At 40.1% G+C, this 27,895-nt stretch overlaps 3 protein-coding genes across 7 annotated transcripts; 2 read left to right on the top strand and 1 right to left on the bottom strand.

Annotated features, from left to right (window-relative positions):
• Nucleotides 1-786: 786 nt before the first annotated feature.
• Nucleotides 787-18,431, bottom strand: CPSF3 (cleavage and polyadenylation specific factor 3). 2 transcript variants are annotated; one of them, XM_040059441.1, is made up of 18 exons: nt 18,317-18,431; nt 17,767-17,830; nt 17,267-17,364; nt 16,178-16,306; nt 15,261-15,438; nt 13,601-13,690; nt 12,471-12,621; nt 10,638-10,813; nt 9,953-10,111; nt 9,054-9,200; nt 7,947-8,099; nt 7,439-7,547; nt 6,621-6,719; nt 5,467-5,561; nt 4,848-4,935; nt 2,859-2,928; nt 2,181-2,277; nt 787-1,217 (listed from the first exon to the last, which is right to left on the bottom strand). In XM_040059441.1, exons 1-18 carry the CDS (start codon nt 18,385-18,387, stop codon nt 1,116-1,118), a joined length of 2,076 nt encoding a protein of 691 aa, XP_039915375.1. In that variant the 5' UTR covers nt 18,388-18,431; the 3' UTR covers nt 787-1,115. The 2 variants fall into 2 exon arrangements, with proteins under 2 accessions (XP_039915375.1, XP_039915376.1); XM_040059442.2 differs by lacking the exons at nt 17,267-17,364; nt 17,767-17,830; nt 18,317-18,431 and adding an exon at nt 17,017-17,168 and having other exon boundaries at nt 787-1,213.
• On the top strand, nt 18,386-19,252 carry LOC120750052 (TMF-regulated nuclear protein 1-like). The gene has a single exon (XM_040058177.1). It carries the CDS (start codon nt 18,386-18,388, stop codon nt 19,250-19,252), a length of 867 nt encoding a protein of 288 aa, XP_039914111.1.
• Nucleotides 18,472-27,895, top strand: ITGB1BP1 (integrin subunit beta 1 binding protein 1). 4 transcript variants are annotated; one of them, XM_040059444.2, is made up of 7 exons: nt 18,472-18,644; nt 20,684-20,784; nt 21,702-21,780; nt 22,473-22,609; nt 23,795-23,887; nt 26,700-26,849; nt 27,541-27,895. In XM_040059444.2, exons 2-7 carry the CDS (start codon nt 20,713-20,715, stop codon nt 27,610-27,612), a joined length of 603 nt encoding a protein of 200 aa, XP_039915378.1. In that variant the 5' UTR covers nt 18,472-18,644; nt 20,684-20,712; the 3' UTR covers nt 27,613-27,895. The 4 variants fall into 4 exon arrangements, with proteins under 4 accessions (XP_039915378.1, XP_039915379.1, XP_039915380.1 ...); XM_040059445.2 differs by having other exon boundaries at nt 18,479-18,644; nt 20,687-20,784; XM_040059446.2 differs by lacking the exon at nt 23,795-23,887 and having other exon boundaries at nt 18,479-18,644.

Below are 27,895 nucleotides of genomic sequence, written 5' to 3'. Positions count from 1 at the left end.
CTTTTATGGCCTCTTTAAAAGGCTCAGTGGCGCAGGTGCGCGGGGAGCGCGCCCGGGGCAGCCGCGGCGCCGCCCCCTCACGGACACCTTGTGTGGTGCCTGGCTTCCGGCTGGAAGCACTTCCCAAAGAACACGCGCAACTTCATGGCCTTTATGCTTCAAAGAGAGACATCCTTCTTAGGAAAATACAATTACTTAATTTAAAATACTTCATACTGTTTAGCTGGCTAACGACACAATTTGGGGAGGAAAGTGTCGCTAATTTTGCCAATACTACTCATACACTAATTCTGCTAATACTACTAACTGCTATGAAGATCATCAGGTGCCATTTTAATGAGCTGACGAAAGGAGGAAAGAAACATGTACAAGACAGTTCTTTTGTAGAAAACTTAGGTTCTGTGGACGCTTTTCAGCATGACACTGTTTGGCAGCAATTGCAGCCACCTCAGAGCCTCAATCACCCTGTATGTGCAATTCCGCTCGGTGTCATGCAGTTCCTGATTCTCGTGTCTCTCTTCCCAGCTGGAGTGGTCACCGACTTGGGGCAGCCGAGGCTGTCACAGGTCATAAGCACCCACTTCTCTTGCACTTGGTGGTGTAGCTCTAGTTCAGTTAACAGCAATGCCAGCATGCAGAGTTTTAAAGCTCCAACTAACCCCACCACGCAAAAGTGGATTCCATTTTTAATTGTGTGTTCAAAACCCCTTTGACTTCAAGCAGACACAAGCGTGCAGCCAATCACTTCCTCAACAGGAACAAAATTATTTATGCAAACTCAGCACATCCAAATTATCATCCGAATGGTTTTAATATTCAAAAATACAAAACTCCATTTAACCTTTGTAATTCTGTATCAGGTTAAGAATTATTTCTTCTATGTGCACATAAGAGAACATATGCACACTTTGCCTGATTTAATTGCATCTATATGCACAAATACAGTTGTTAGAAGGTTGCTGATCCATTATGTGAAATAACTCAGCACTTTCACATTCACAGAACTGAAACCTTTGAGTTACCCAAGAAAAAAATTATTTGCTCATAAAAAAGAGCCCAAATAAACGGAAAATTTAAAACTTTTTTTTTTAGGCATCCTAGGTTATCTACAGAGGTCAGTATACTGGGCTGAGGGCATCATAAAGCCTCTGTGCTGCCAGTTCCACCATTTCACGAAGGGATTCGTCATCTTCACTTCCTGGCTCACAGTCAACTGTCTGGGAACAGAAAGAGAAGGATGTTACAACAACTGGCACTTCATGTTCCCTTTCAGCACACAAAGAATGTTCATAAGGGGAAGGGAAAAAGTAGTCATGGAAATTATCAAGAGCAGCACGATATATTTTTCAGTGGTCTGCCAGCATGTAGAGGAGTTCAGAGAAGACTTAAGCAAGTCCTGCTGAGGAACAAGAAGCTTAATTTTGAGTTTTATGCTCAAAACAGCTATGTAAAATGCATTAAGTTTTGTGGATTACATTTAATTCTAAATCAAACTCACACATGATTCAGTTCCTGGAGATTTCATTTTATCTGTGAGTTCACTCCCAGTGTATTAGGTTAACACTGCAAAACACATGCAGTCACTAGAGGTACAGGCACCACACTGATGTTCCCACACACAATGACATTTACACAAAAATAAACCAAATAAATTAATTTTTTACTAAAATCAGTTTTCCTAGGGGAAGGTGCTCACCCCAAACATGAAACTTGATCTGCATTCCTGACTGCTCTACCTCAGAAACAAAGGGCAGCATTTGAGCAGTAATACTGTTCTTGGTCCTGTGGCCTTTCTAGACTCTGAGACTACCTCCTTTAATTCAGTATTAACTTCTTACTCTTCTGATCAAGTAACTCTTTCCAACCATAAAGGTTTGGGGGGGAGGAAAAATGACACTTTAAAAGCATTTGAGAAAATTGTGGGTTAACTCACTTTCTCTTCTACAATCTTTCTTTATTCATTTTTTCATACAGCTGAGCTGTGAAAAATTTGGTGTTTTTCCCAAATGTCCTGCATTTGTTGCATAAACATGGCTAGCATTTTTTAATTAAGAATGCCCTCTGTTTTGATACCAAGTACGTTTCCTTAGCAAGCGAGTACACGACAGCGTAGGCAGCCCTGTGTGCCGGACAGGAGGCTGCTGAACACAGCACACACCGACCTGCTTCGCTTTACGTACCCGAGTGTCCAGGGAAATGTTGGCAGTCTTCCCATCCACTGTGATGCACAGGACAGAGTCATCTTTGGAGCTCACACAGTCCTCTCCAAACATATCCCTAAAGCAAACACCCGTGAGTGTTAAGGTGTGGCCGAACGGCAAACAGGTTTTTCTATTAACCCTGAGGTCACTTTGTCAGGTGAGTATCACCTTTCAGCAACAATTATTTAACTCATTCCGATGTAATTAAAAATATCAATCTTTATTTTGACAGTGGGTATCAAATAACAGTAAGTATTTTACCAAAATAATATCATCATAAATAAAGGAAAAGATTTCTTTGCTTTCAATAGAGGCAAGATTTCTACACAAATTATATAATGCACATCAGACTAAGTTTTAAAAGAGATGGGATACAAAGTTGTTTTTATTAACCACTTGTAGCATTTTTGGAGTCAACTTAAAAATTTGCTTCTGGAAGATATAACTGAGCACTGAATTCAAAATTTTAGTGGGGCTGAGAACTTTTTACTGTACCTCTTTCTTTACTTAATTCCTGGCCTTCACAGAAATTAGACTGAAGTCAATTTGCATTAAGTATTTTTACATAACTATCTTTAAACCCTCTTATGTTAAGACTATTCTATTTACATGATTAACAGTGTTCATTTTCCTTTAGAAAAATATATACCAACTTACTGAAGCATGATCTCCATTCTCTTCCTATATACATCCATATCTATTTTTTTTGAAATCTTATTTACTGCAGCTGAAAAGGAAAAAAAAAAATTAATTTCACAGACATTTACTGGGAGGGAAAAATGTCTAATTGATTGATGCCATTCACAGACTGACTTTCCTGAAAAACAATCCAAAAACTAAATAAAAGATGTATGTTTAAATAATTTATTAAAGTATGTATTAAAAATATGAGTCAAGGAAATGTGTAAATTTTCATTATATATTCCTGCACTTATATTTTAAAATAAAAAATTTTGCAATTCACATTCTGACTTTTTACTTCTCCTGTTTATTGTTAACACTTATTACATCTCATCATGTCCTTTACTTAATAGAGAAAATCATCTACTTTCATTAGTTGTTTATAATCCCTCCATTTTCTCTTATAACATGAAAATACCACACCATGGAGGCTGGGAGCGTGCAGAGAATAAAATAAAATAAAACTGGACAGTTTTATTTTATACTGAAAGTGAGCACTAATAATAAGCACAGACATTCCTGGAATATATTTTAGCATAGAGAAGTTGAAATAAAAACAACAGATTTTTTTAGACCTGATTTCAAAATTAAGAGGTAGTGTAGTATTTTGAACATAATTATTTAAGTATTTGACTGTTAAAGAGTCAGAAGTCTGTAGGAAGGGGTAGTTGTGAAAATTGCTACCTTTTTCATTGATAAAAAACTTTAAGTCTTTGAAAGTACTTCTAAATCACAGTGGTAGTAAGTTTCTGAGAAATGCTTTGAACAACTTTACAATTGCAAGTGACTGAGCTTAAGTCTTAATAAGAAAAAACCTGAATAAATATATAAAATTTACCATTCCTTAGATAAGATGCAGTAACTAAACACACTAAGCAAGATATAATTTTATCCTGGGAATAAAGCTGAATAAAGCCTGAGGTAAACACAAACACATGGTCAGCTAAGGAGCAATAACTTAAAATATTTTAATTTGATCTCTTTTGATCCTGTGAACGTACCCTAAAATACACAACTGTAAGAACTCTTTTAGATGTTTTTACCCCAAATAAGAACAAAAGAATCCTGAAAGAAGCCACACCTGAGATTAGCTAACAAAATCAGCACCACAAAACATGGGAGATAATGCTAAAAGGCATATAAAAACACAAAGAATTATTTTCACGGTGGTGGAGGGTGGAGAATCTAGATACTGTCACTAACATATCATACAGAGAAACTGTGGACTATGAAAAATTAGGCTAAGGCAGATATTACAATAAGAAATAAAAAATATTTAGCACAACAGCAAAAGGGATTTTCTATCTGTATAAAGAAAGAAAAAAAAAAGAGGAGGTCAAAGTATCATTCAAAAATAAAATTTCTATTTTTGATTAATTTCATAGAGCAGAACATGAGGGCAGGCCAGAAGGGCTTATATATACTGAAAATTATCACAACCAAGATCAGAAAATTACACTCTGAATTTGTTTGGGTCAAGGTGACTGGAAAATCTTTACCCCAAACAAAGTAAGAACTGTTACGGGAATTTACAAACTCAGGTGAGTTTATACAAAATTGTTAAAATATATAATGAAAAGGCAAGAGGGGTAATCCAGTGAAAATAAACACCCATTTGTCCTCATAGAATCATGGCCTGGGTTGGGCCATAGAAAACTTAATCACTTTAGATTTTTTTGTATAAGAATTAAAACTTATTTTAAATAAAGGCCATGTTTTGCACAGTCAATTATTGGTTGCCATATAAGAGAAAGTTTCAACAAATGAACATGTCACAAACAATGAAGACCAACCTGTAACTCTGTTTTTAAGTGGCAAATTTTAGTCCCTAGTAAGTTCCATAAGGCAAGGAAAGACAATAAGGGGATTGCAATCTATTGGAAGGCATTATTTCCCTCTAAGCTTGATGTAAAAAAAAAAAAGGAAGAAATGCCTAAGTTAAATAAACATGCACTAAACTTATACCTTTCTGTATTTTGGGATTTGACTGAACTTCCAGTATCACTGTTGTCACAGTGTCTGCATACATATCATTAGCAGGATTCGCCACCCACTAGAAGACAAAAAAAGGAAAAATGATATGGACTGAGTGAATAATGCAGCACAAAGACAATATAACATTAATTGCATTCTCCTTTTTGCTTTTCTCTGAATTCCAGCTTCAAATGACTGTCATCCATTTTACACCAGATTATTAACTACATTTAACTGGGTGTACTCCAGTAACTTCCCATGTCAAGCTTTTCAATGTTTTTGGGCACATTTACAAAACAATTAATTACCACAACTCTTTGGGAGAGGAATGAACACCATTCGATGTTATTCCCAATTATTATCTGCCAAATGAAGAGAGGGCAACAAATCTGCCATTATACTCATGAGATACAGCAAAAAAACCCCAACTGGCACTGGATAAATCAAATAACACACATCCACACAGGACCACAGCTCAAGGGCAGCTTTGTTCTTGCCTTTGCTCTACTTGTCTTACAAAAGAAAACTCCTTAAAACATTGAATTCTGCGTGGCATCTCTATGGTATTATTGGAGAACAAAATACTTCTTTCTCCCTCACCAATGCCCACCTCAAGGACAACCATGCCTGGTTCCTGGATCACAGTAATATTTTTGAAAACCTTCAGGGCTGGTTTTTGTTGGATTTCTATTTCTTCTACGTCACCTAAGAAGTGACAACAAATGGTTAGCAATAATGAAATTATACTGGAAGCAAAACTAACTTTATTTGCATAAGAAAATAGGTCAGTTTAAGAATAAGAGGGGCTGTCTGTTATCACAACTGCTCAGAGCAGCTCACAAAATGGAACCCCATACTCTCATCCCTTACCTGACAATATTATTTTCTTTGTTCTGGATTGTTTGGGATTTTTATTAGTTAATATTGGCCATTTTACTTGGTTTGAATTCTCATATTTGACTAGCTTAGTACACTGAGTGAGTACACCAACAAAAAGGAAAACACATGAGAAATTAGTTAATTCTGCTCCATTTGCAAAAGTATCCAGCTCTTACCCCCTTAAAGGATAACCCACTGCTCACATAAAAGCGTAGAGCTTAAACAAAAAGCACTTGTGTGCCTGGTAGCACTCGGGTTATGAGACCTGAACCTCAACTGAACACAGGTGTTCTCTTCACTAATTCACGTGAATTACATTCTGATACTAGAGAATTAAAAAAATTCTGAGCTTTAAATCTGGGGAAGGAACCTGGAAGGTGTGTGTACCTAGGACAGGAGCTGCCCCTAACGCTTGAGAAAGGCAGAGAGAGGCACAGGGGATCATCCCAGTGTCGGGTTTAAATGGCTTCTCATCCACCAAAGCCAATCCGTGCCTCTTGGGGAGGCACACAAGGAGGGCAAAGCTGTCACAAAGGAGAAAAAAAGCTCTTGTTTTGATTAACTGGATGGCATTAGCCATTCCATTTGGGGCTAGAGATACAAGATCAATTAATAAAGTTTCTTTAGCTCTCACTTTGGGGACTGACAGAGACAGAAACCAGCCTATGCTCTATACTGCTATATGCTCATCACTTTGCAGTATGAATACAGTAAAATCCCCCCCAAAGCTGTGTCACACTCATGAACTGGATGTGGCAGAAGCTGCATAGTCTGATGAAAGCTGTAAAATACAAAGACATCTCCACTCAGAAGACCTCTGAAGACTGGGAGTTGTTTTAAAAGCTGGCCAGTGTAAATCAGGACCGTGTCCTGCCAAGAACGCACCGGTGAGTTTCTGCAGCTGGTAATAAAGCAGGTTGAAAGGGCCCGTGTAGGGAATGGCTTGTGTCTGTGTCACTGTGCTCATCGCCAAGTCCGTGTAATCTGAAACCAGGTTACAAGGTGCACGTTAAAAATCAGCCCTCTGGATTTACTTCCTAACAAACAGAATTGCCATTTTAGATAAATAGTGGCATTGATACATTTAAAACAAGAAGGCTGAAACAGGCAATTTATAAAGAGGCAGGTGGAGCACCTATTATAAGATAAATAACGTATTTGTGGTTAGGAAAACAGTTTGTATTTATTATCCTGCCTATTAGAGACAAACAATGAACTAGGGCAGCAGAACTGCTTTCCCCCGAGCTCTTCTGACCTCAGATTTAATTCCTCTTCTATTCTGAGAATGGATCAATTCCCTGAGTAATAAAAAGCATAGGAGGACTACACATATATTTTCTGCGTTCTGTAGTTTTTTACACTTAAAACTAATGACATTTTAGAAAATGGCAGGACTATTGATTGAGGTGTTTTTTGGTTCTCACTGGAATGTTTTATGCATATTCTTGCAGAGGAAAAGGTTTTAAGTAACCAGAAGGGAAATGGAATTTTGCTTGTTTTCTGTTAGAGAAAGAATATATTTTGAATTTGAGTGAACAACAAGTTAAATGCCTTTTGTCTCACTACAGCAGTTCAGAACTTATGGCAAACATTTTCACTAATTGCTTATGAAACACAAACTGCAGGAAAAAAACCCCGAATTATGTGTTTTAATGACACAATAAGTTTCAATTACCACTGATCACATCACTGTCTGTACTTACTGGAGAGGTCACATGGAGAAAGGATGTGATAGTTAAAATTTCTTTTAACTAGGATTCCAGAAATTCTCTGTCCTTGCTCTGGTTTCTTATCTGCTAAAGATCCCATCACCTGGAGAGAAAAAACACACACAGTGCAACAAGGCAATCTGAAGCACTCACAGCTTCAAGTAAATACGGAGATGAAATACAGATCTCTCAGAAAAATCAGAGCGTAAAATTAACTCTGAAAACAAAAGAAGGTCAGACTAATCTAGAAACTTTCTGAGACATAACATAAGAAAAGTTTGTAAGAGTGAAGAACCAAAGAAAAACTCAAAACAACAATCTCAAAATAAAAACCCCTGAACTAAACCTCAAATACAACTAAACACAAAACGTTCATCTTCTCTGAGACCCTGGAAAACATGTAATTTGAAATCAATTAAAAATAGAGGCTAGGAAGATAACATGCAGTTTTTACACCAGAAGAAAATACTGTTCTGCATATAAGAAAACACTGATTTCATACCTTGGCAAGTTTTTCTCCTCTGAAGTTTAATGTCACAGCTTCAGTATTCCTCGGATTATGAACTTCTATATGAACTTCATCATTATCCTCATACTCCCGTATCAATGCTGCTTTCAATCTGGCCATTTCATTCTGCTCACCATGAACTAAAATCTATAAAAAACCAGTTTTCCTTTTAGCAGAAATTATTTGTCCAACCAGACATGTTTAGTAAGCAAATTATCCAAGAAAACTGCAATATTCTATCTCATCTTTATAAAAATGCAATTCCATGAGGTCACAGTGTAGGAAACATAACCTCAATTACAGTTCACGTCTCTGAATTCTCTGCTTTATTCAAAGGGTGAGATTTCACAATCCTGAGTATTAGTTGAAAAATCCATGCTACCAAGCAGAGTGCATTACAGAGATCCCATTTGAGTTTTAACAAATACACTGTTGTATTATGGAAGTATTAAGTTAACAGAAGTCAGTTAGCTTTATATTTTTGTGTCTGTGTGTAGATATAAACATAACAAATATGCAATTCAGAGAGGATGCTTCACAGTTCACCATTTTCTTTGCCAAGTTAATTCTCTTCTGTGATAATTTTTTTCTTTCTTATCTGTGCCTGCACACTGTTTCATCACCAGTTTCAGATCCTAGTCCACATTTTCACATTCTGGTCCTTCATACCATCTCCTTCCAATTATTTGCTCATGCTTTCCCCTCCAAGTGCTGCCTTTATCTTTTGCTGTCTGCATATACCTTCAATCAACATTTTCTTATTTATTTCAGGGCCAATTCCAGTGAATTATTCTAATACCAGCATCCCCAGCTTAATGTTATCCCATAACTGCATGTTACTTGCTCAAAACACTGCTGGAACAGATAATGATCTGCACCATTGTCTGGAAAGTCATCCCCAGGGATCCCACATGCAGACACTCAAGAACAAGTTCATTTTTACTTTACTAAGATGACTAAAAATGATTAAAATCTCCACCCTTAATTATTCAAAGCACAGGGATGCTCGCTACTGCTACACACCAGTCCCTGCCTTGACGCAAGGCTGTGAGCTGGTTTGATGAATCCCACTCTGGAGCAACGGGCAGCATGGATACTGACCACATGTGGAGGTTTCAGGGCCCGGATAAATTCACTAGTTTGTTGATAATCTGTGTGAGCAGAGAAAGAAATGTAATCCACAGACATCTTCAGTGGGAGCTTTTGCCCTGACATAGTTGTGATCTCTTCAGGTTCAGACATGATGTGCTAGAAAATAAAAAGCACCTTAATTAAAAAACGTAAAGACTCCTTTAGGCACCGTGTAACTAATGTTTTACATTTCAAAAATCAATGAAATCATAGTGGCAGCCACATTAAATGCAAAGAAGTGAAAAAAAATCTCTCAACTTTCCTAGAACAAGACTCACATATGAAAAACACATGCCCAACACACACCATTTGATCTTGTGCATCCTCAGCACATCTGAGGGCTCATCCTTCTTCCAGACAAATCTCTCTAACTTGTATCAAAGCAGTAACAAATGTGTGATTTCTATCTCTAAAGGCAAAATTAGATGCTGTGGTTGCCCTTAGCCGCTGGAATTTGAAAGGATTTAATTCCCTACAGACGGTCAGTGGCACAAGGCACACAAGGCAGTCTGGTCTCTGACATAAGTAGTGTTAGACTTAGTATCAGCCTCGCTAGAATTAGGATTAGGGCTACCTTCTTGAAAAATTAAGCAGTGGAGAGGTCTAAAGTACCAAGTGTTCTTCCTCATGACAAGGTAACTGCCCCTAGAAAAGATTATTCTATATAACATCACTGGGAATGACCATATGCAAATTTTCCGTACTTTTCATTAGTATTAACCAAAAGCAATCAGTTTTGACTACATACTCATACATACCCGACAACAACCTCAGTAAATCAAAAAAGACACTTGCTATTGACCAATTCTTTTAAAACCTAACATGAATGCTACCTGTTATTAAGAGGTTGTGGTACATTAGCAACTCACCTTAGCAAGAGTCCCTTCAACACAGTACCCTGCAATAATGACTCCATTTCTCTTATCTGTGCACCAGCTCTCAAACAACTCCCTGGATAAGCCACTCTGCATCATACCTGGAGAAGCCATCACAACACTTGGGCCAATGTCATCAAAGTGATCCATGCTCTAGAAAGGCACAGTGAGAATGTTAGTTGCCACAACTCACTTAAAGGAAGGACAGCCCAGCTGCACCCCTGAACAATGTACAAGAAGGGCCCTGTGTTTACAGATTATAGCCCATCCTCACAAAAATGCCCTTTGCAGGAAAATTCCCCTTACTGATAGCTACAAGCAGTAAGCTGCAAGCACAGGTATCTATGACAGAAAATTGTTGGGGGATAAGCTTCCCTCAAACAGCCATCCAAGTACTGGGAGAGCAGATAACTCAGATACAAACCTGGACCTAATCAATCTATTAGGATATTAAGGATATTGATTGGCTCAGCTGATTAGAGCACGGTGCTAAAAACACACCAAGGTTGTGGGTTCAATCCGTGGAGGGGCCATTCACTTCAGAGCTGGACTCCACGATCCTTGTGGGTCCCTTCCAACTCAGAATATTCTGTGATATCAGGATATTAAACATGCAAACTATGCAGCAAATATGAACTCCTCTGTCACGTTCACCTTTTTGTAAGAAACTCAAGCTTACCTTCAGATTGCTAATATGCTTGAAAACAAAAGGATTGTTGATGTTAATTTGCTTGCGGATTTTGTCATTCATGGCATTGACATACGTCTGATAAACTGCCATACACTTCTTTGCCAAAGAGGAGGCATAGTATATGGGGATATCATGGAGTTCAGGATGATTCTGCCAGTATTCATCTAAAATCCCAAAACAAACAAAATAATAAAGAAGAACAAAACAAAAAACTTTTCATGAGCTATTTTTTGGCAAAAGGCTTTCTCATCTATTGATGACAGTAGTCATGACCTTTCCTAAATACAAAGAAGAGATCTGAATGCAGCTGTACAAATATAACTTATCCATTTTCCCATTTGGATACAGTTCTGCTAGTCTGAAAGATATTAATGCTGCACAATTGAGGCACAATAGTCCAAAAATAGAGGTACACTCTTTTGCCTGTATTTGTGCATTTACAATGACATTACAATGTGCTTTTACCTAACATTTCTGATTTGGAGGCAAAGCTTCTCACAACATTTCAGAGGCCCACTGCCATGGCTACCTTAATAAGTTCAGCTGTAAGGTGGAAACAGCCAGTAAAAGATAACAACTGAATTCATCATCATAATTTTCTAGACAATAACACAGTATTTTATTTTTGTCATACAGTTACAGAAAGAAGAAAAATAAACACAAAAGCCTGAAGGCTCAACTGCATAGGCATGTGAGATGCAATTGCATTTGCTACCTAATTAAGCACCCAATTGCATGTCTAGCTTTTCTAGATGTATTTTCAAGCTTATCTTTAGAAACTCACTTTAATATCTACACACCGCGAAGGGAGGCAAACAAATTACAACCTAGTGGCTACACAAGGTTGAAAATGTTGTTTTTATGTTCTCTAAAAATTAAAAACCCCTCTCAATCAATGAGAAGTAGTAAATAATTGCACATCAAATACTACCTCATGCCTAGATCTGAATGTCTTTGAATAGACTGCTAAGACATTTTGAAAACAACCTGGTTTCTAATAATGAGCTAAACTGAAATGAAAAGTGAGAAAAATTTCAAATAGTTTAGGGAACACCTCATATTCAACACCCCTAAATAGACGCATTTTAAGCTTGAGATAGTTATCTTTTGACCTTGCCAGCCTCTGAATGAGCAGAAATACTCACGAAAAAATCACATAACCTAGTAAAAATTAAATGTGCTAAAAGGAAGCGAAGAGGCCTGGGAATAATTTACTTAAAAACTGTTTTTTCTGAAGCACCTGGTAACAACTATCTATGTATTTTACGTGAAGTAGCTTGTTATGTTCATGGGTAATTTTCACTCCTTTTTGTTCAAAAGCCTAATTTACTTTTCATTATTATTAGGACTTCAGAAGTGCTAGAAGTGTCTTCTGTGCTCTTCTAAGCTTTTCCTGTAAAGAGTTTTGCATACAGGTTTGTCAATTAAAGTGCAAAAATAGTAGAATTTCAGAAGAAAATATATCCCTTTTTTAGCAGTACAGTTTAAGTAAAACAGTTGTTGTTGTAACTGGCTATTTTTCTATTTGTAATAATTGTCCCTAATTGCTGAAATCCTGATTCAAAAGGATTCAAAAGCCAAGCACTTATTACCACACAATCATCTCTTCCTTTCTAGGTCTCCCATCCTATTTCACAAAGCAGAACTGCTGCTTGGTTTACTGGACTTTCTGCATTTGAACAAAGATGCATTATATATTCAATTATCAGATAAATAACACGCTGTAAAACGGCTGAAGAGTTGTTCAAGGACGTTACGGTACCTGAAACATTCTAAATCCCTTTATCCCTTTCCCTTAAGAGGAACTGGGAAGGTACATACCTAAGATTAGGAGCAGCTCTTGAGCTCGACCCAGGGCAAACACAGGGATGAGCCCTCGGCCCCCTCTGTTCACGATGTCGTGAACGGTGTTGCAGAATCTCGCCTCCCGCTCTTCCCTCTTCTCATGAATGTGAGTGCCATATGTGGATTCCTGGAAATGGAGAGACAGAGCACTGAAAGGGCTGACACAGAGAATTCCTGATCTTCCATGAACTCAACAAAAATGCAGATAAACACACTGGCGTTAACATGCCAGGGAGAGGAGGGAGAGAGGTCAGAGAGACAAAAGTCAAAACCACCCCCAAGTTCCCAAAACCACCCCGCCAAGGCAAATAACCAAAACTTCTCCTCTCCCAAATCCCTCCAAGCCATTCAGACAGACAGATCCTGTTAGCACCAAAGAAGTTAGAGCAATTAATTTCAATGCTTCTTTTAAGAGGTTTCAAATTTAACACACTTATTTTCCTAGCTGGAAATGCTGCCAGTGCTTTGATGGTCACACTGACAGGGCCCACAGTAGTACATGTGCCATTTAACCCCAGACTTAAAATATAGGAATTACACAAAATACAAGATTTTGATGTAACTTAAAGTTAGATTATCAGTTACAGAGAACAGCTAGAAGGGACACAGTAAACGAAATAATTTTGGAAGTTCCCAGTGTTTGTTTCCAGCTAAAACTGTTACTTATAAAGTTTCCCTTGAGCTGCTCTTTTCCAAATATGGAATAAAATAATTTCACTCAAAAAACAAAACAGAAATATGGAATAGTCACAGGGCACCTCCACCAAGGACAAATTCTCATCACACCTGGAAGCAGGTTAGGATCAACTAAAGAGATGTCTGGTTAAATTCGGGTTGGCATAACACAAGTTGAAATCTAATAAATCTCCCATCTGAGAAATGTTTGTCTAGAGCCTTAAGGAGCTTCATCAGAAGAATTATAAAATTGTAATTAGACTTTTCAATACAATATCAGAGTTCTGAACACCCAAGTATTTTGGATATTTAACACAAATCACTACCCCTAAATCTCTATTGTATTTGCCTTTGAGTTTTGGCTTTAATTAAGTCATACCCCTAATCCATAATTAACCACTAACAGAAAGAAGTAATTTTGCAAAACTTACAATTATAAGAATATCGGGCTTAATATTGGGAATCTCAGCTGCCATCAGGTGTCTGTCTTCCTGCCTTGAGAAATCACCTGTATATAGCAGCTGTTGGAGACAAAGAGAAGCAGGTGCTCTGGTTACAGGTTCTACCAGTCACCAGCTTTTAAAACACTGTGCAGAGATGGTTTTAATGAATTTTTGATAAAAAGGTCAGCTGTACTTTAAATAAGACTCTTCTTACGTGAGCAGCGCTTACATTATTAGGTCAACGATGCTACAATACAAGTATTTAAACCTCAGTAGTAAAGGTTTTTCAAGCAGTACCATAATTCCAACAAAACCAGGTAAACAGTGATTAAGCTCTTATTTTCCATTTCAGATACTAAGGTGCCACTTTCAGCCTTTTGCATACTTGCAGTGACCACAGAGAAGTAAAAACAGACATAACATAAAATACAGCAACTCCTAAGCTGAAGTAAATCAAAGATCAAAGTGCATTTATGTACCAGAATGCAAATATAATGAATAACCTAATAAAATAATGTACTAAAAATTCTTTAAATATTTCCTGATACAAAAAGCCTGTAATCTAATTGATTTTCCAAATGGAATAATTACGTTCCCCATTACACCAAGAAGTAATTTTTAATTGTTATTTATTTTTAATGGACTCTTAACGGCAGGGTGGAATGCAATTCTCTGCACCCAAATTGATGGTTTCAAAACTGACATTTTTTTATTTAACAGTAATTCCATTGATGAAAATGTGAATAATAAATAACATACCCTCAGTGACAGCAGACACCTGGTCTGCCAGGTAACCTACTATCACAGGGAATTAATAAAAATAAAGATATTAAATCAATCTATTTAGTCACACATAGTAAGAGGGAAATCTTTGTCATGCCTCAATCAGAAGAAAAAACCAAAAAAGAAACACTAAGAGATCTAAATGTTATTGTGATCATTGTAAACTCAGTTCTATTTCTAGGATTTCTTTTAAGTTAAAACTCTTATAATTCTCAATCATTATAAATCATGAACAAAGGGCAGGAAGCCTCAGAACCACCTTCTCTTTCCCTCTTCAGGGCTGTGTGGAACTTTCCTTGGACAGTGATTATCCTGCTGAACTCCAATTCATGAGATGTGTTTCAAGTATCTGGTTTTGGCACAGTGCTGCCTGTGATTATATGATTTTCTTAATCCCTCTTCTGTGCCTAAAATTAATAATAATCTTATTTCTTTAAGTACTTTAGCATAGGAGTGTTATGAGAAAAATATTAACTCACATACATTGACAAATGCCATTTAAGCACTTGAGAAAGGCAGAGTCATAAATGAGAATTACAGAAACAAACATCTGTTCACAGATTTTACTAAAATGCAGCTTCCACACAACTGCCACAGCTACCACCTGCCTCTGATCAGACCACATGTTTAGTGGTTCCAAGTCTGTCATGTCTCAGACTCCCATACAATCCAAACATCTTTCCTGATCTGTGTCACTTGCCAGTTTTAATCAAGGAGAAAATACATGTCCTAAGCCAAGGCCTCTCCCCTTGACCTGAGTCCAAGTCTATTGGACAGCTCCAGCCACAGTGGTGGGGCGTAAGAGACAACAGGAGCACTACATTAGTACTCAGGCTTGATTCCAACTTTTAACAAAGAGAAATACCTTCACACCGGCTATTTCAATCATAAACATGGCTGCTCCCAGAACGTGGCCGGCGTGGTAGCACCAGAATTTGATCCCTGCCACCTCCTTCACTTCATGGAAGTTGATGGTCTCAATCTTGTCCATGCTTTCTTCAAGGTCTGTTTCTGTGTAGAGCATGTCATCCGCTGAGATGTTACTGGACATAAGTGAAATGGCTCAACATCAGCTCATCTGAACAGCTGGAAAACAAACTTCCTGGGTTTTCCCCACTGACAGATTTCCATTCAGTAACACGCCATCTCCTGTGTTAGAAATCAAGTCCAGCTACTCTAATGTAGCTCACCTAAGGAGAGTTAAAGTATCTTTCTTTTGAAAGGCCATGCTAGAATAGTCTTTTCAGTTAAGAATCTGCTCTTTATTTCTCAAAGAGTACCAATAAGATTCCCAGTGCTGGACAGAGATCTGCAACTTAGCTTGTAACAATCCTCAAAAACCACATGGATCCATGCTTTTCCTACCAGCCCAGAAGAAACAAGTTACAAGAGGACTGTTCATCAGGTTTCTGGTCCAAGCTCAAAATATCTGAGTTGAGATATGCTCAGGACCACTGCAGTCACATGGAAATAATGTGTCAAGGCATAAAACACATGAAAACAAAAATATAAAAGAGAAAAAGCCCCCAACATGTAAGTAACAAAGCATTCTTTGTATATTTAATATCTAAACTGTCCTTGTCCTGAAGAATGTATCTTTAGGAGCTTAAAATTCACTACTATGAAGTAGTAAGATGATTCATTACTTATATGTTGTGTGTAATGTTGCTACTTATGACAACATCCAGGTTCATCCAGCTACTTTGCTAGCTTTACCTTAAGTTTCCCATTGGATATTTAGGTGAAATAATTCAGGAAGAGACATCCCACAGGTTAGCTTACCTGACTTTAACATAGTCTGAGAGAAGCCATCTGTAAATAGCTTTTGTGGCATGAGTCATAAATGTCCTTCCCTTAAAACTCGTTTTCTGTAAAAACCACGGCAAAGCCCCACAGTGATCTAAATGGAAGCTGAAAATAGACACACAAATCCAATTAATACATTCATATTACACAACACTAATACATAATATCTATAATTCACTACTTCACTGGACTAACAGGGTGTCATGAAAACCCAGAAACAGAATTTCCAACCTTGTCGTTAACTGTGCTGGTCTACATTCTGCAAACTAGTGACTAGAAACACAACCAAGAAAAGGTAAAACTAATACAGAAAATTCTCCATTAACTGCCAAGGTTTTACACATATAGTATTAGAATTATCTTCTTTTTGGAATTTCTGTATAAATTTAGAGGGAGAAAAAGAACAGGAACCAGGGATACTAAACATCAAAGATATAAGAAAGCCAAAAACATGACCCTAATTTTGCATGTTGCACACTACAGAATAAAACATGATCTCTGAAAATTAAATTCTTTGTTCACACTTCTGGTTCGACCTATCTTAAGAAACTTTTGAAGTACAGGTAGAACAAACACATACCACCAAACCTCAGGATTTTATGGAGAGCTGTTTATTACTGATTACATAATTTAGAAATGGCTCTCCTCATCTCTCAGCCACTAAGCAATACTTAAACCACATTCAAAGCTTGTGGAAGTCTCCAAGAACCTTTTCAATTCTAAGCCAATAGAGCAAAAAACACACCCAATACTATTCTGCAGTCTTTGTGTAGAAAATTCACTCCAGGAGCTATCACAATGATGTTAAAACATACCAGGTTATAAAAGTCAGAAATCAAAGTGAGCTCAGAGAAGAGGCGTACTGTCAAAAGTGAATGAATATCCTCAATATTCAGTCCTTAATTCTAAATGGAGAGCACTCAAACTTAAAAAAAAAAACAATTGGAAACTAGAATTTTTCATACCATCTAAATAACACCTATTTTCAGCCTCTCTTCATAACCTGCAAGTGGACACAGCTCAGACCATGACCTCAAGTTATTTGTGCTTTTAGGTGCCACTTACTGACTAATGAGGAGGAGATCAATCTCAGCTGGATCTATCAAATCAATGTAAGGAAGAGCATCCATTCCTTCCAGCCCAGGATGGATTCCACAATCAAGCTGAAAAATGAAAGAGAGTTAAAGCTTCTGTCAGAATGTATGAAAAACCCTCCTCCATTTTAGTCTACGGTATAGTTATTAGTGACTGGTAATTTTTAGCATCATGCAAAAAAAGCTTTTTCTTCATGAAACATTACTTTTAGCATTGGATTTGAAGCAGAAAGGTTTGAGTTGATAGCACATACATTCTATACAGGGATATGGTTTTATTTTACAGCACAGCCTCTGTGATACCTAATATCATACATGCTATACTGCTCCAGAACGCTACAAAATGTGCCTTTTCTAGCACTGTCTGACTTCAGTGCAGAGGCTGAACTTAACCTGCAACATTTCGGATCACTTCAGTGATCTGAAGTACCACGCTGGGAAGGCATACAAATATATCCATACGATAATTACCATTATTTTTCTTCCTTTAAACTCCAGAATGATGCATGACCTTCCTACTTCTTGGCCAGCACCTCTGCAAAAGGATATCAAAGTCATGAGGACTGAAACAACCCACACCACACAGATGTAACTACACTGGATGCTTTTACTGGGATTATTTTTGTCTAGAAATAACAGCTGCACGGCCCTTTTAAGCTCAGTTAGCCAAAGTACCTGAACTCTGTAAGTAGCTGTACTTATCTCAAAGGAAATGAGGCCCTACGTAACGCAGCAGAAATAAAAACAACCTGTCTGAGGAAATTATTTTTGGCTTCTTTTGTTTTTTACTGAGCACTGGAGTCCCACGCTACTGACAGGTATAATTAAAGCGCATCTAAGTAACAAATGGGGCCGAATAAGCCTGGAGTAGCATCTTCACGCTGTCCCAAAAACGCTTGTGGCGCTCCCCGACGCAGCCCGGGCCTGCGGCGGCACCTTCCGAGGGACAGAAGCGGCTCCCAGCGGTGCCGCCCGCCCCCGCGCCCCCGGGCCCCCGGGCCCCCGGCTCCGCGGCGCTCACAGGGGCCGGATGAGCAGCTGGTCGCTCTCCTCGGCCGGGATCAGCGCCTCAGCTTTGCGCTTGGCCGCCATGGCTCCGCGCTCCCGCCGCCTTCCGCCTCCCGCCTTCCGCCTTCCGCCGCGCCTGTGCCCGCCCCCGCGACCCGGAACGGCATCGGGAACGGGAACGGGAACGGCATCGGGAACGGGAACGGCAGCGGGATCGGGATCGGCAGCGGGAACGGCATCGGGAACGGGAACGGAATCAGGGTCGGGAACGGCAGCGGGAACGGCATCGGGAACGGGAACGGAATCAGGGTCGGGAACGGCAGCGGGAGCGGGCGCTCCCGGTGAGCAGCGGCCGCATCGTTGTGTCACTTGGCGTGTTATCGGCTGGGGACGGAGGGAGGAACGGGGAGAGAAGCGAAGGCGGGATGCGGTGCTGCCCTGCACGGCCTCCCGGGCCGCTCCCTGCGCGCAGGGGCAGAGATGCTCCGCGGAGAGCCCGGGAGCTACCGAGGGCCCGTGTGGTGCGCCCGGATCGCTGGTGGAGCAGCGGGTGCGGAGGCTCCTCGGGGGCCGCTGCAGAGCCGGCAGACGCTGCTGGTGCGGCCGCAGGCGCTGTGCAGGAGCGCTGCTGGCTCGTCCGTGCTGGAAGCTGGGGCGGCCGGGGCTCGGGGGTGTGCCGGAGCCGCCCTGCCCTGTGCACCGCTGGTCGCCGAGAGCGGCTTTTAGTCCGCCGGGGAGCCGGTGTTTGCTTAGTGACGGACACAGCGGCGGCCTAGGGACTGTGACCCAGCGCTGCATCGCGCATCTGACCTCCGCCTTGTGCTTCTTCCATTATTTTCTGCGCTGTGAGCTGTCTTCCGTAGGTTGTCATCTTCCATTGTCCTATTTTCTTCCACTCGCTCAAAGCTTCTGGGGTTTTGTAATGAAAATAATTCGTCTCCGAAGCTGAGAAATAGTGTTCCAGAGAAACAGGGAGCCAGCATCCTGTTGCTTGGCACTGGCCAGCCAAAGGTTAAGCGAAGCAAGGTGGTAGTAGGGCAGGCATAGGAAAAATGCTTCTGGAAAGTTCTCCGAACTCCCGGGAAATCAGTTCTAGTGCAGTAAATGTACAAAACGTTTTGCTTTAATTGTCAGGAATATGTTATGTGGTGGTGCAGAACTGTTTTATTAGATTTTTGTAAGAAGTTTATGTTATGGTTCATTTCACTGTATCCCCAATTCTGTATCCCTTTTGTGTTGTCTGTATAATAAGGTGTTTTATGTCAATCATCCCATACCTCACATGACATGTAACATCCCCTCTGCCCCAACCCCCCTCTCTAGAGCAGCTTGTCAATCACTCCCGGGGTCCCTCCCGGATTGTGAAATCTCCGGCAGAGGGCTTCAGGTGATAGGTAGCCTGGGGGAAATTCCTTTAGCTCTGGATTTTAGTGGTCTGAAGCTTGGGGGTGGGCACACCTTGTTACCCCCTGAAACCCCTGATTTGTGGTCTTCTTGTATCCTCCCTGGGACCCTCCCCCGCTTATAGGGGGTAGGAGGGAGGAAGAGGCTCTCTCAGCCGCGGGGTTCTCAGCCTGGAAGTTCTCAGCCGCTGGGTTCTCAGCCTGGAAGCTCTCAGCCGCTCGCCTCGGAGCTTGGAGATCTCTGCTAATAAACATCTTTTAACCTGCTAAGCTGAGAGCCAGCCTTTTCTCTTCTGCTGCTGTTGACTGTCACCTTTGGGTCCAGCTGCCAAGCCGAGAAGCCAAAACGAACTGGAAACTTTGTGTCTGTGTTGACCCGAGCTAGCTGGGGGTCAGCTCCCACCCGGAGCGGGGACACAACCGGACATAATGTTAAGTGATGATGGCGGCTCCTATGAGTATTCCAATCAGTAGTTCTTCAGAAGGAGGTTGGGGGTTTTTTGTGGGTTTTATATTTGTTAGGAGGGGGCGGTGTTTAGTTGGGGGGGTAGATTTTGCTTTTTGTTTTGTTTTGTTTTACTGGAAACACAGTCATTGGAGCAGGGAATGTGTTGTATGCACTTTATAGGGCACTATTTGTAGTCACAAATAAAAATCACCTAATACATTTAGGTGGGAATATAAATTTTAAATTTTGCCTTGTTTCTAAATCCATCTATGCATTAGAAACTGACCTTTGCAACAGTCTGTAAACTAGGGACTAGCCTCTTTTGACAATTCAGGAGGATGGGGAAATTTTAGGAGAGAGCTTGAGGAACTTTCCCCAGTTACACATGAAGAGCATCAGAGTAAAATTCCTACCTCCATTCACAGAGTCCTGTGCAAATTTCCACTTTGGACACAGTCACTGGCATTTGCCTGGACCTCCTTCCCTTGATAATATGACAGGCTTTAATTTTTTTTTTTTTTCTACTTAGAAGATCTTCCTTGATCCAATTATGAAAAAATGTTTAGAAAAGGAAAAAAGCGACACAGCAGCAGCAGCTCACAAAGCAGTGAAATCAGCACTAAAAGCAAGGTAACCTGAACGTGGTGTTCATTCTCTTTGTGAAGCACTTTGGTTTGTTACAAGTTAACAGTTCAGTAGTTCACTTGCACTGATGGTAGGATGTGACTTCCATAAAATGCCAAGTTCCACAAGGAGAACTTTCTATTTCCACTCCTCAGATTGCTTTATGAGAGTTAAAAATACCTACCCATCATAAAGCCCATGTATTCTGAGATGAATACTGAGTCACTTCCACAGTGAATTGCACAAACACGAGAGTTTCTGGCAGCACATAGTAAGGTTTGAAGGAAAAATTAGTACATTTTTTCTTAAATTTTGTCTTTAAAGACAGTGCCTGGTGCCAGGTACCAAGAATGAGTTTATTCTTCAGTACTTTTTGGTTTCTCAATATCTCTAAAAGTATTCTTAATTTTGAATAATATGTTTGTTTTGTCTGATTGGTTTTAGAGTGATCAGTTGAATATTCTAGATTTTCCAAGGTGCTGTTTCTTTTCCACTGCACTCATATGTTGTTTCAAGTATTGGTGACAAGGATGTCGTTGTCAATTTCTTAATGTAAAAATGCAGTATCAGAAAAGTTTGGACATAACCCTAAGTTTTATTTTTCCTTTTTCTCTGGACATAACCTTAAGGTTCATTTTCTCTTTTTCTGTCATTTCCTCCTTATTTCAAAATATCTGGGGACTTCTCAAGGGTTCCTGATGAACTTTTATCAGTATAATCTGCATTGAGGGCAGAAAGATAACTTGAGGAAAGAAGCAGGTGGTACTGCTTTTTACTACCCATTTTCCAGTGCTGCTGAAGTAACTAGAACATAAAGTGTAGGCTTTGTTTGTTTGGTTTTTTAAAAGGGTGGGGGCAGCGCATCTAGAAGTGCATTGTTAACACCTTCTCAGTAACTTTCTTCGTATGATTTTTTTCCTTAGTCTGTAGATTCCAGTCTTGGGGGACTTTCCAGGTCTAGTACTGTGGCCAGCCTAGATACAGACTCCACAAAAAGTTCAGGTATGTAATCAGAGTTGGAGCAGGATTAACTTTGTGTCCTTGTATAAAGCAGCAGAAAATGTAAAGGCTTAAGCTGGTATTTTCAGTAATAAAGAGTGAATCTGTTAGATGGCCTAGTGACTCATGCAGGCAAAGCCCTAGGCCTGTAAGTATTAATGTTTCATCTAGAATTAAGTCACTGTTTTCAAAGTAAAGTGTCTGAGGAAGAAAAACTTAATTGTGTTACCATTCTGTTACCGGCACAAATCTTGTACAGCTTTTTGGATGGCTGCTTTCTGCTTTTCTAAGTTTCCATTTGCACCAAAATAATGGAAGTAAGTTTTGATTTTACTTGTTTTCGGTCATCAGGTTACAGTGTATCACTGTTGGACCAAACAGTTAATTTGAAACAAATAGATATCAAAAAGTAGAAACGGCTTTTCTATGTTTCCTGATTCAAGGTTGTTAATTCCAAATTTGAATTGGTATAAACAGTGCTGTATCATGGATGCATACAAAACTGTTGCCTTTACCTAGGTCTGTTCTAAATCAACCCAGTACAGTTCATTAAAGAGGAGTTAATATACTGTGATAAGTGTTTGATGAAAGTCTGCAAAATTAGGGAATCTAGTACGATAGCCTTGTTAAAAGCAACTAGACTAAGATTGCAGTTCTGGAAGTCTTCAGAATGGCTTTGTTTTACTTTGTTGCAGGGCAAAGCAATAGTAATTCTGATACATGTGCAGAATTCAAAATTAAATATGTTGGTGCCATTGAAAAACTGAAATACAATGAGAGCAAAAGTCTTGAAGGGCCACTGGACTTGATAAATTACATAGATGTTGCACAGGTAAGTGGGTTACAAAAGGCAATACTAACAAAGTCAAAACATCTTAAACTTAGGTGTGGTTTTTTTAATTTATCCTGTGGTTTCACATCTGTAAATTTCAGACTTACCTGAAGAAAGTGGCATAATTATTAACCTGTGCATCTCAAAAGCCATCACAGTTCTATAATTTTAGGTAGCTGGAGAAGATGTACCCAGAGGAGCATTCTGCAGAAGCAGGCTTGGGATCAAGGCCCTTTTCATGAGTCCTTATTGAACAAGTCCCAGCTAAAAGCTGTTACATTGCCTCCAGCACGATTAGGAGTAGTATCCAGGAAGGAATATCTTCCCCGATTCTTCAGTACTGTAAAAGTTTTCCCATAGAGGAACATGTCAAGTTTCTGCTTGCAATCACTCATGAACCTGTGACCAAAGAACCTGAATAATATTTGGGTCATCCTTGCCAATTTCTGGTTGCTTGTACTTAATTTTATACTAAAAGCCATAACTGGTTGTTCTCATTAGGTAGCTGATTATATATTTTTAAAAGCACAGAATGTCTGTTTATTGAACAGCAACTTGACATTTCTGCATATGTGCTAAAACTATTTTTGCAGCCAAACAGCAAAAGTGCTGCCAGTGGAACACTGATCACCTGGGGTCAGTACAGCTGATAGGCCATGCATGATTTTTCAGTCAACCTGATTTGACTGACCTCAGGGCCAGACTCTCCCCTGAGATAATAAGTTCTTTTCTGGAACCATGTAATATTTAGAGTAGAATAGAACAGAATGGAATAGAGTGTTTCTGCTGGAAGGGACCCACAGTGACCAGCAGTTCAAACTGCCCAACCATTTCAGGGCTGACAAACAGTTAAATGTGTTGTAAAGGGTCTAAATGACTCTTAAACACTTGACAGGTTTGGGGCATCAACCACCTTTCTGGGAAGCCTGTTCTAGTGTGTGTTCACCCTCCCAGTGAAGAAATGCCTCCTAATGTCCAGTCTCTCTGAATGTGTTTCACATAACGTTAAGAGACTGGGCGAGTGCATGAGCACTGGGCAGACCCCACACAGCAGAATCTGAGCAGGGTTTGTGGTGGTGCTGACCCAGTGGACCCAAGTACACATAAATATGTTTTCTGTTGTGTATCTTCATTATTCATGTTCTTCTGTCTGCACTAAAGGCCTTTGTTTGTTTCCTTCCAAAGCAAGATGGAAAGTTACCTTTTGTTCCAGGTGAAGAGGAGTTTATTATGGGAGTTTCCAAATATGGCATTAAAGTTTCCACATCTGATCAGTATGTAAGTGCTTCACCCAACTTGTCTTTCTGATGAAAGCTGAAAAATGGTTCCATTTATTTCTCTGATAGATGATCTGTGTGACCAAAACGTCATTTCTGGCTTTAAGCAAAAGTCAAACAAACAAGCTCTCCCAGCAGCACTGCTGCATGTCATATCTCCACAGGCTGTGTTTTCCTTGTTGGATTTCTGACAAAAAGCTGTTCCTTTTGAGACAGAGCACCAGACAAAAGGCAAGCAAGCCTTTGGCAATGCTCTTTGGGCACATCTTCCTTCCTCTGGCTGTCCTACCCTTATTTCATGGGAGCAGGTAGTGTGACTGTGGTGGCCAAGACCATGTTCCTCAGCCTGAGTTAGGCAGTTCCTCTTGGTGTTTCTGCGAAGCGGGAAAAACAAAGGATGGGGTTTTTCTAAGAATACCTGAGTTGCCCAGCTCTTTTAAGTTCCATCCTTGCACTCCTAATCCAAGAGGTAGAGTTCACTCCAGCATTAAAGGCTCATGGTTCCACTTTATTGATCAAGCCTACTTTTTGTTTGCATCATTTCCTACATTTAGTTTATTTTCCTTTCGTGCACTTCAAGTAGCTTCTTTGCTAAAAATAAAAATCCAGTCTCTTCCCCAGGGCCCTCCAGTTGCCTTTGTGTAGCTTTGTGTTGCAGCCATGTGGTTTCCTTCTGGTTGCCCTCAGAGCCCCAGATACCATAAATACTTGGCCTTATGAAGCCTTGACCCATCAACAACCCAGTGATGCCTGTTCATAAAAGCCTCAAGTATGAGCATGGGGAATAGCATTGCTTAATAGTTGAATGCTCTCAAGAAAGCAAAAAGTTTCCTTTGGTCCCTTCAGAAAATAAAACACTCGATTCTAATGCCTGGGAGGAAGGGTAGTAGTTGTTATTCAGACTTTGAATTCTTTTGAATTCTGTTTTTGCTCTCCTAAATTCTTAATTCTCATTAAAAATATAGGTTACACTATAATTTAAATTCCTTTGTGCCTTGATAAAGATCAAATAGTTAAAGACTTTCATGCATCACTTCTCTGTCTTCAAGCTGAAAGTGTGCACAAGCAGATAAAGCCTTTTGTGGTTAAGCTAGCTTGCACTGACAATTTATTGCGTTGCGTTGTTCCCCAAACTCTGGCTTTTTGCATCTGTGTCACTGTTGGCATTTAATTTGTCATTCAGTGTGTTAGTTCACCAAAATCTTTTCACAGAGTTCCAAGATTCTGAAAAGATGGGAGGAAATTAATTTACAAGGAGACTGTATCCAAAAGAATTCTATCATCCCTCTTAGTAAACAATCCACATACACCTTAGCACTGTAGCAAGTTCCAAACAAGCAACCCCTGAGAGTTACTCGTAATTTGGTGAACAGTCTTGGCATCTTTCTTACAGAGATGGGAGGGTGGATTCAGGCAGGCTCCAGCTGCCCTGAGCGTGGTTTGATAGTTGCTGATGGTGAGAGCAGTGTGAGCAATGAGCCAAGGGAGCCATTTCTCAGCAAGGTGACCTTAGGGCTCTGGTGGAGGGCTCTCCCTCCAGGGTTTCAAGGCAGGCAGCAAGCTCACTGCCCATTTTTACAGCTTCTGTATCAAAGTGGGCATTTCTTTAGACCCTTCAGCTCACAGACACAGGTGTTGAATGCCATGAACACAAAGCAGTGTAGGATTCCTAAGACCCTGGAGATGGTATGACTGGAACAGACCAGATGAGTATGATCAAGGGCAGGATGGCTGGAGAAGAAAGGCTTTGTGTAGGGTGGGGCTGCAGAGACCTTGTACTGGGTGTCTTCTACCAACCCCCTTCTGGAATGGCCAAAATCAGAAGTGTTGGGACTGTGGTGGAAATCTTGCATCTGTGATGGAGAGCAGAATTCTCCCAAGTGAGATCTGTGGAAGAGTCAGGACACATCCTGTGGCTTAGGCCACAAGCAGCCTGGCTACAGCCACATGGCTACTGCCCCCCAAAGCAGCTCTTCTGTGAACAGTCTTGTGTGTATCCTCCCCAAGACTGAGATGGGATTATCTAGAAAAATAATGGGAAAGTAAGAAGTTGTTTTATGTTACCTCTGTGCCAGGACAGAGTGTTCCACCTGTCACAGAGGGTGAGTGAGGGTTGTGGGAAGCAAATGTGCGCTTTCTGACTGGCCAGGAATGTCATTATAGAATCATGGGAGGGGCTGAGTTGGAAGGGATCTGAAATATCCTCTGGTTCCAACCCCCCTGCCCTGGGCAGGGACAGCTCCCGCTAGACCAGGTTGCTCAAAGCCCCCTCCAGCCTGACCTCAAACACTTCCAGGGATGGGGCATCCACGGCTTCTCTGAGCAACATGTTCCAGAGCCTCACGACTCCCACAGTAAAGAATTTCTTACCTTAAATTCAGTAACCTACTACAAACGTATTCTTTTTCAGTTTAAAGCTATTCGAATCCCCTTTTTGTCACTACATGCCCCTGTAAAAAGTTCTTTTCCTGCTCTATTGCAGGCTCCCTTCACGTACTGGAAAGTGTCCCAAAGTCTCCCCAAGAGCTTTCTCTTCTGGCTGAACAACTCCAGCTCTCTCAGCTTGTCTTCATAGTCCAATTAGGAATGCACTTCTAAAATAGAAGCAAAAATTAAAGCTCAGCTTGTGCTTAACCACCACTTTTAAAAATCTTGACTAAACTCTTAAGTAAAAAAAAAAAAAAAAAATTACCAAAGGAAGCTTTTCTCCTGTAAATAAATCTGAAGTATTCTTTTGTGAGAGTAAAAGCATGGAAAATTGAACTAGCTGTTGCATTGTTCCAGAGTAACTTTTATTTGCCACGTGCTTTCAGGATGTGTTACATAGGCACGCTCTCTATTTGATTGTACGGATGGTGTGTTATGACGACGGTCTGGGAGCAGGAAAAAGTTTACTGGCTTTGAAGACAACAGATGCCGCCTCTGAAGAATGCAGCCTCTGGGTATATCAGTGCAATAGTTTGGTAAGAGTTTATGCTTTCAGTATCTAAATTGGAATTCTGATTGTAAAGGGAGATTCTAAAACCCAAGGCCCTTGTGAAGGATTTTTGGCAAAGGAGGATTGCTTAATTACAAAAAAAAACCAAAAACAACAACAACAACAAAGTATAAATGTGTGCTGACTGAGGAGGGGAAAATAGCTCTGCTGCCTATATTGGATCAGCTTTGAGGAAAACACCTGCATTCCCTAGAACTGCCAGCTTTCTCCAGTCTAAAGAGTACTATGGCAATTCGTATGGACAATCTCCACCTGTATTTCCAAAGACAAAAACCTCTGAGGGTATGGAGCAGGAAGGGGTGGAGTAACAATTCTGGTCGAGCATGCAGCCATATTTGTAAGCAAGGGAGGTGATCCCTTCTTACAAGTAGGAGAATTCATTGTCAGGATGCTCTGATGACACAGACCCTTGGCTGGCAGCGCTGGGGGAACACAAGAAATGACATTCTGAATGGTGCTGTGCTATGCTGACAGCCAGCAACTCTCTGACTTGGTTCAGAAGAGCTCATGTAAGACAGCTTCTACGTGTCATTGCAGGCCAGACAGACAAAATCTGGTCTCACAAAGCAAAATGAAGGACACATTCTGCTTTAAATGAGTTTGGAAAAGTTTAGAAGTTCTTCAGAAAGTGTTAAGTGTGTGTTTGGGTTTTTTAGGAACAAGCACAAGCTATTTGCAAAGTGTTGTCTACAGCCTTTGATTCAGTTTTAATGTCGGAGAAGTCCTGACTTCCTTCGGCAGCAGTCTGTGTTTGTGCGGGGGCTGCTCGTGACACCGCGGCAGCTTGGAGCCACGCACAGTCCTGGGAAGGACTTGCTGTGCAAAGAAGAGCCACACAACCTTGCACATGGTACTCTGGCATTCCCCAAACATGACTTGAAGATTCCATCTTCAGTGTCCAGGACATTACAGAATTTTATATTTAACACAATTTCTCTTTTTCCTAAACCATGTTTTGTATGTTAATGTTAATATTGCAGAAATGTAAAATAAAACTGACACTTGCTTCTA

This window comes from Hirundo rustica, chromosome 3 (assembly GCF_015227805.2).
Source record: "Hirundo rustica isolate bHirRus1 chromosome 3, bHirRus1.pri.v3, whole genome shotgun sequence".
In the NCBI taxonomy this organism is placed as follows: domain Eukaryota; kingdom Metazoa; phylum Chordata; class Aves; order Passeriformes; family Hirundinidae; genus Hirundo; species Hirundo rustica.
This window is presented reverse-complemented; position numbering and strand designations above follow the sequence as displayed.